The sequence below is a fragment of the Austrofundulus limnaeus genome, unplaced genomic scaffold (assembly GCF_001266775.1).
Source record: "Austrofundulus limnaeus strain Quisiro unplaced genomic scaffold, Austrofundulus_limnaeus-1.0 Scaffold12, whole genome shotgun sequence".
Taxonomy (NCBI): Eukaryota; Metazoa; Chordata; class Actinopteri; order Cyprinodontiformes; family Rivulidae; genus Austrofundulus; species Austrofundulus limnaeus.
The window spans coordinates 2,052,130-2,057,261 of record NW_013952414.1 but is presented as its reverse complement, the minus strand read 5'-3'; the positions used below and the strand labels follow the sequence as shown (position 1 = coordinate 2,057,261).

General features: G+C 40.1%; 1 protein-coding gene across 1 annotated transcript in view; it reads left to right on the top strand.

The window, feature by feature from the left end:
* The window catches only part of spice1 (spindle and centriole associated protein 1), a gene marked incomplete at its 5' end in the record, with an annotated part of 13,301 nt that extends 10,107 nt beyond the window's left edge, over window positions 1-3,194 (top strand). Inside the window, 8 exon segments of the mRNA XM_014002234.1 lie at window positions 625-768; window positions 860-974; window positions 1,053-1,148; window positions 1,231-1,643; window positions 2,432-2,618; window positions 2,696-2,759; window positions 2,902-2,959; window positions 3,043-3,194. Of these exon segments, the coding sequence (XP_013857688.1) occupies window positions 625-768; window positions 860-974; window positions 1,053-1,148; window positions 1,231-1,643; window positions 2,432-2,618; window positions 2,696-2,759; window positions 2,902-2,959; window positions 3,043-3,102 (1,137 nt within the window).
* Between the last annotated feature and the right edge of the window lie 1,938 nt (window positions 3,195-5,132).

Below are 5,132 nucleotides of genomic sequence, written 5' to 3'. Positions count from 1 at the left end.
ATATGGAAAAGTTCAAGGGGTATGAATACTTTTGCAAACCACTGTACATATTTTAACACAGACTGAGCCGTTTTATTAACCCACAAAGCGTTTTGGGTAAATGATGACGTGGATAGGTCCTCGGTGTGAGCGAGCTATATCCACCCTGAAGGTTAATCTTGGAAAATATCTGATGATCGACTCTTTTAAATGAAACTAGAGAGCGTTGACAGAGGAGTGATGTAGTCTATGTAGTCTAAAAATGCACAAAATTTCCTTCAAGCCTACAGTATTTTTACATCTTTATTTTACAGTTAAAATCTATGTTTTATCAAATAAAGTCTAATGTTACAACTAATCGTGGATCCCTTTTAAAGCAGCAACTGCTTTTTTAAAGACATTAATACGTCTTTGAAACTCTTGTGGGCCACATAAAATGATGTGGCAGGCCACATTTGGCCCACGGGCCTTCAGTTTGAGGTGTTCTAGTGGTAATAATATTTGGATCTGCTTTTTATATTAGTCCCCTCCTGCTACTGATAAATACTGATATGTAAACTGTCTTCTTCTGAATTAAACTAAATTAATCTTTTCTGTTCATTGTTTTGATGTTTGAGATGTTTTACTTGTTGAAATAAACTGCAGTCTTTGTGTCAGAGGGAAGCCGAAGCTCAGGAAGAGGCCGAGGAAAAAAGAAAACTGCAGAAGGTGCTCCAGGAGCAGCGGGGGCTCATCGATGCTCTCACAGCTGAAACCATGACTCTGAGGGAGGAGACGACAGCCCTGCAGGTGAGACTCGGCTCCGTGTCTTGTCGTCTCGCCTCTGTGCAGTTGTCCGTAAACGTTTTGATCTCTCCGGATCTGTTGCTGTGCTGCGCAGGCAGGACTGCAGCAGCAGGCAGYGGAGCAGGAGCAGAGGTTGGACGCGGTGGTGCTGGCGATGGGAAGACTTGGGCTGCTGGGTGGACACGATGCCGGACATGCAAAGTCTAACGGTATGAAGCGTCTGCGTGACCGCCGCGTGTCGACTCTTGTAGAAAACCTGCTTGATGTTTTGGTGAATTGTTGTGCAGTTTGTCAGTCGGCTCCTGAGAAAACACAAGCTCGTGTTTCTCCYGCTGTCCTGCTTTCCCCACCACAACAGAGCGATAACTGGCAACAAAGTTCTGGTAACTTTCAGTTTAAAATAATTCCTCTCTGTCTCGTTGAAGAGGCTTAAATTAGTGATTTTTCTCCCTTTTTTTTTTACAGTGACTCCTCCTGCTCCTCTGCAGCATGGCCAGTGTTCCTGTGAGGCTCTTCAGGCTCACGGCTCATCCTCCAGTCTTCACAGTGCGCYGCTCAGCAGACGCTCCTCCCCCTCCTCACTGTCACTCACCTCTGATCCTCTCCGCCTGCAGCCCTCTCCTGAAGCCATGCTCGCTGAGGTAGCACAGCTGAGCAGGCAGAACAAGCTGATCAGGGCTCAGCTCAACTGGGCCAAGGACCTCAGTTCAGGGGTCACAGGACTGCCGATCGGCATCAGAGAGCGGAGAGAGTCTAGTCCCGTCAGCGCGGGGAGGCTCACACCACAAAGTGCTGGAGAGAGGAGGACATCCGGGTCCAGCAGCATGAACAGAAGCCAGAGCGTTCAGTCTCCTGAAGAGAAGACATCGAGTCAACAGGTGAGYAGCATCTTAGAACGTCAGACTGATTCACAAACCCAGAATTATAAAWAACAAAAGGCTGCAAGAACGTTGAATGACTGCTGAAGTAGATGAAACTGAAGTGTAAGAGCCAAAGACAAGCAAAGCACTTGATAAGAGGTAAAACACTTGCTAAAAGCAGTAAAATGTTAGCTGAAAGAAGCAGAATGCTAGCTAAAAAGATAAAGCAGAACACTGAAACGTAAAAGAAGTAGAACAATAGCTAAAAGAAGAGAAATATTAGCTAAAAGAAAAGAGAAATTCTAGCTAAAAGATATGAAACATTAGCTAAAAGCAGCAAAATGCTAGTTGAAAGTTAAAAGAAGCAGAACATTAGCTAAAATAAGACAAATATTGGCTAAAAAAAGGCTAAACACTAACAAATACTACCTGAAAGAAGCAAATTGCTGGGTGAAAGTTAAAAGAAACAAAACACAAGCTAAAAGAAGCAGAACCCTAGCTAAAAGAGAGAATATTAGCTAAAATAACCAGAAAACTAGCTAAAATAAGTGAAACACTTGCTAAAAGAAGTAGAACTCCAGCTAAATGAAGMAAGATGCTAACTGACRGTTAAAGAAKCAGAAMATTAGTTAAAAATGTAAAGAAACAGAACACTAGCCAAAAGACAAAATCTCTAGCTGAAAGGCTAAGTTTGCAGAAGTTACTTTGCAAAAAACAGTTAAATACAKGTTTAATATTTGACTCAATACCAGAGGAATGAAAATGAATTTGTTATGGAAGATTTAGTCTCTTGTTTTCCTGCTCAGACCACGTCCTCCAGCTCTGTCAGTGTGGACAGCGTGCAGCAGCGCCTCCTGGAGCTCAACAGGCAGAGTGCAGCGGCCCGGAGTCGACTGCTGGAGCTCATCGAGTTACAGAAGCAAAACGTCGCAGTCAGGGCATCTCCCTCTGCCTCCCCCGTCCCCCACTCAGCCTTCAGTCCAAACACAGCAGGTACGCTGGGCAGAAGAAAGCTGCTGCTGTGAGGTCACCTGCAGTTTACAGAAAACTGACTGCTGTTTGATTTTCAGACGGAAGCCGAGGCTCAGAGGAGTCGGTGCTGCTGCCTGAGCGGGACGTTCAGCCACATCGACRGTGAGTTGCTCAGCTAAATGAGCAGGATGTTACAGACTCTAAAACTTTTTATCATTGTGTACACTCCAGGAATAAAGTTTTTTATTTGACACAACAGTTGGTTTTGGTTTAACATTATAAAATAATCTTTTCTGTGTCACAGGTCTGCTGGTTTTGATGCGTCTCCACATGGTTTTGGAACAGGAACTGGAAAAATGCAGGTACACACAAACAAACTGCAGACTACACAGATGTTTTTATTTAACCAACTCTTARATTTTAATTTATCTTTATTTTTCCACAGCAGATGGAGAAACAGAGACAACAAGAAGGCTGGTTTGCCTTATCTTCTCACTTGAGATAAAACCTGAAGTTAGTTTTATTATTATTATTATTATTTTTTAGTATTTTGTGGAAATGTTTTTCAACTATTGTAATAAAATCTTTTAAACTTTATGGTATTTTTTTTCTCCACAGTCATTCCTAACAATGCTGTCTGAGCAGCCTCACTTGTTACTGTAAAGTTGTTTATTTTTTTTATAGCCATCATAAGGAAACAATATTCAGAGAGAGGGATGAGGAGTGGAAGTGGTTTATTCAAGCGGTCCTTTGGGACCTGTCTGAACTCATTTACAGCTTTTTGTATAAAACAGGACATCATAGCTGAGAGGACTACCTGTGGATGATGCAGTTACAACGCTGGCCTCTGCTTACTGCTTCATGTAGCTCTTTATCCTGTTGATTGGGCGTCACGTGACCTGGGCGTGCTTCGCAAGGGGGATTTTTATGCACTGAGCTAATGCTAACGCTAACCATTGAAATCAATGAGCAGAATGTAGCGCGGTGCAAACAAACGCTTTATAAATGTACAAATACTTCACTATAAACTACATAGATTGTTATAACTTATTTACAAGAGCTAAAAAGGGTTATGTTTCACAGGTAAATATTACGCATATTTAACCAAAATTAATTATTTTAATCGTAAAACCTGTATGCTAACATTTAAAAAGCTTCAATGTATCTTATTTCGAATCGATTTTATCTGTTGTCAAATATATTATTTACTGATATTAAACAAGTAAAATATGAACTATTATATAATATAAAGAGAGCACTTTATACATGTAAATATGAATATACATTTATACTTTTAAATTAAACTTTCAAGTACACACACATATAGTATATACACACACTTGAAAGATTAATTTTATTATTTTAAATATAAGACTCAGTTCTGATTAATAAATATATCCAGCTGGTCAAAACTCATTAACTTGTATGGGGGAGGGGGGGGAGACACACCTCTGAAATGCAAAATATTAAATTAGTTATTTATTTTAAATTTCCATATCTATGAAATACACAATTTCCTCAGCTTTATTTTGAACCATAGTTTGTAAAGATGGAGCAAGAAATAAGAAAGTTATGAGTTTTTTCATCAGGAAGACACCTCACAGTCCATTGACATCCATTCATTTTGCTGAGGTTCCTCAGTGCACAACAGAGCTCCAGTGTGTGCATAGCAACGCGCTAGCCACACCCAATCCAGTAATATATGTCAATGATTTTACCTCATCTGTTAGTGTCTAACACATTTACAGCAGGGCTCAACAACAAAACCTCATCAGGGGTCAGTCAGCCTTTAAGACAAGAAAAAAAATCCTTTATTATTATTATTATTATTACCATTATTATCATTATTATTATTATAATATAATGCTTGCAAAGTTACCCAGCTTTAGGATGTCAGGACATTCACGTACTTTTTCTCATTAATCAAACATTTAAGCCAGCAGGTGGAGCTGCAGATTCATAACACAAGAATTGTATCTGTGACTTTTTGTATTTAACAACCTTTTTTGTGCCTAACAGAAAAAAAAACCCACTTCAGATGAAAAGTCAACAAAGAAATATAACCCAATCTCAGGAGACCCATGTTGACATCAGKAGTTGTCTCAGATCTATTCAAAGGTCTCGTGAAGACACGGCAGTAGGAAAGTGATTTATCTCTGTRTTTTTCTTGCAGTAAGAGGCTGAGATGTCTTCAGGGTGGTGCGTGTGGGCAGTCGTTCGGTTGAGTTATGGTTTGAAAAGTTGTTTTTGGGGGTTCGAGACGAATAAACAGAACAAAGGCAGATGATGTGTTTCAAGCAGGGAAATCAGACAAACGCTGTGGGACACTAAATAAGAATTCACTTCTGGATTTTGATCAATTAATTGGAACGTATTAATGAAAACCTGAATATTTGCTGCTGATTTGTTTCCACTTCAGGTGATGTTTGCTCTTCGTTTTAAAGGAGGAGGAGAAAGAGAGCACTTGATTTTTTTTTTTCCTCTTAAAAGACCTGTGTGGATGTTGACAATGAGCAGCAGGGAAATCAAAAGGAG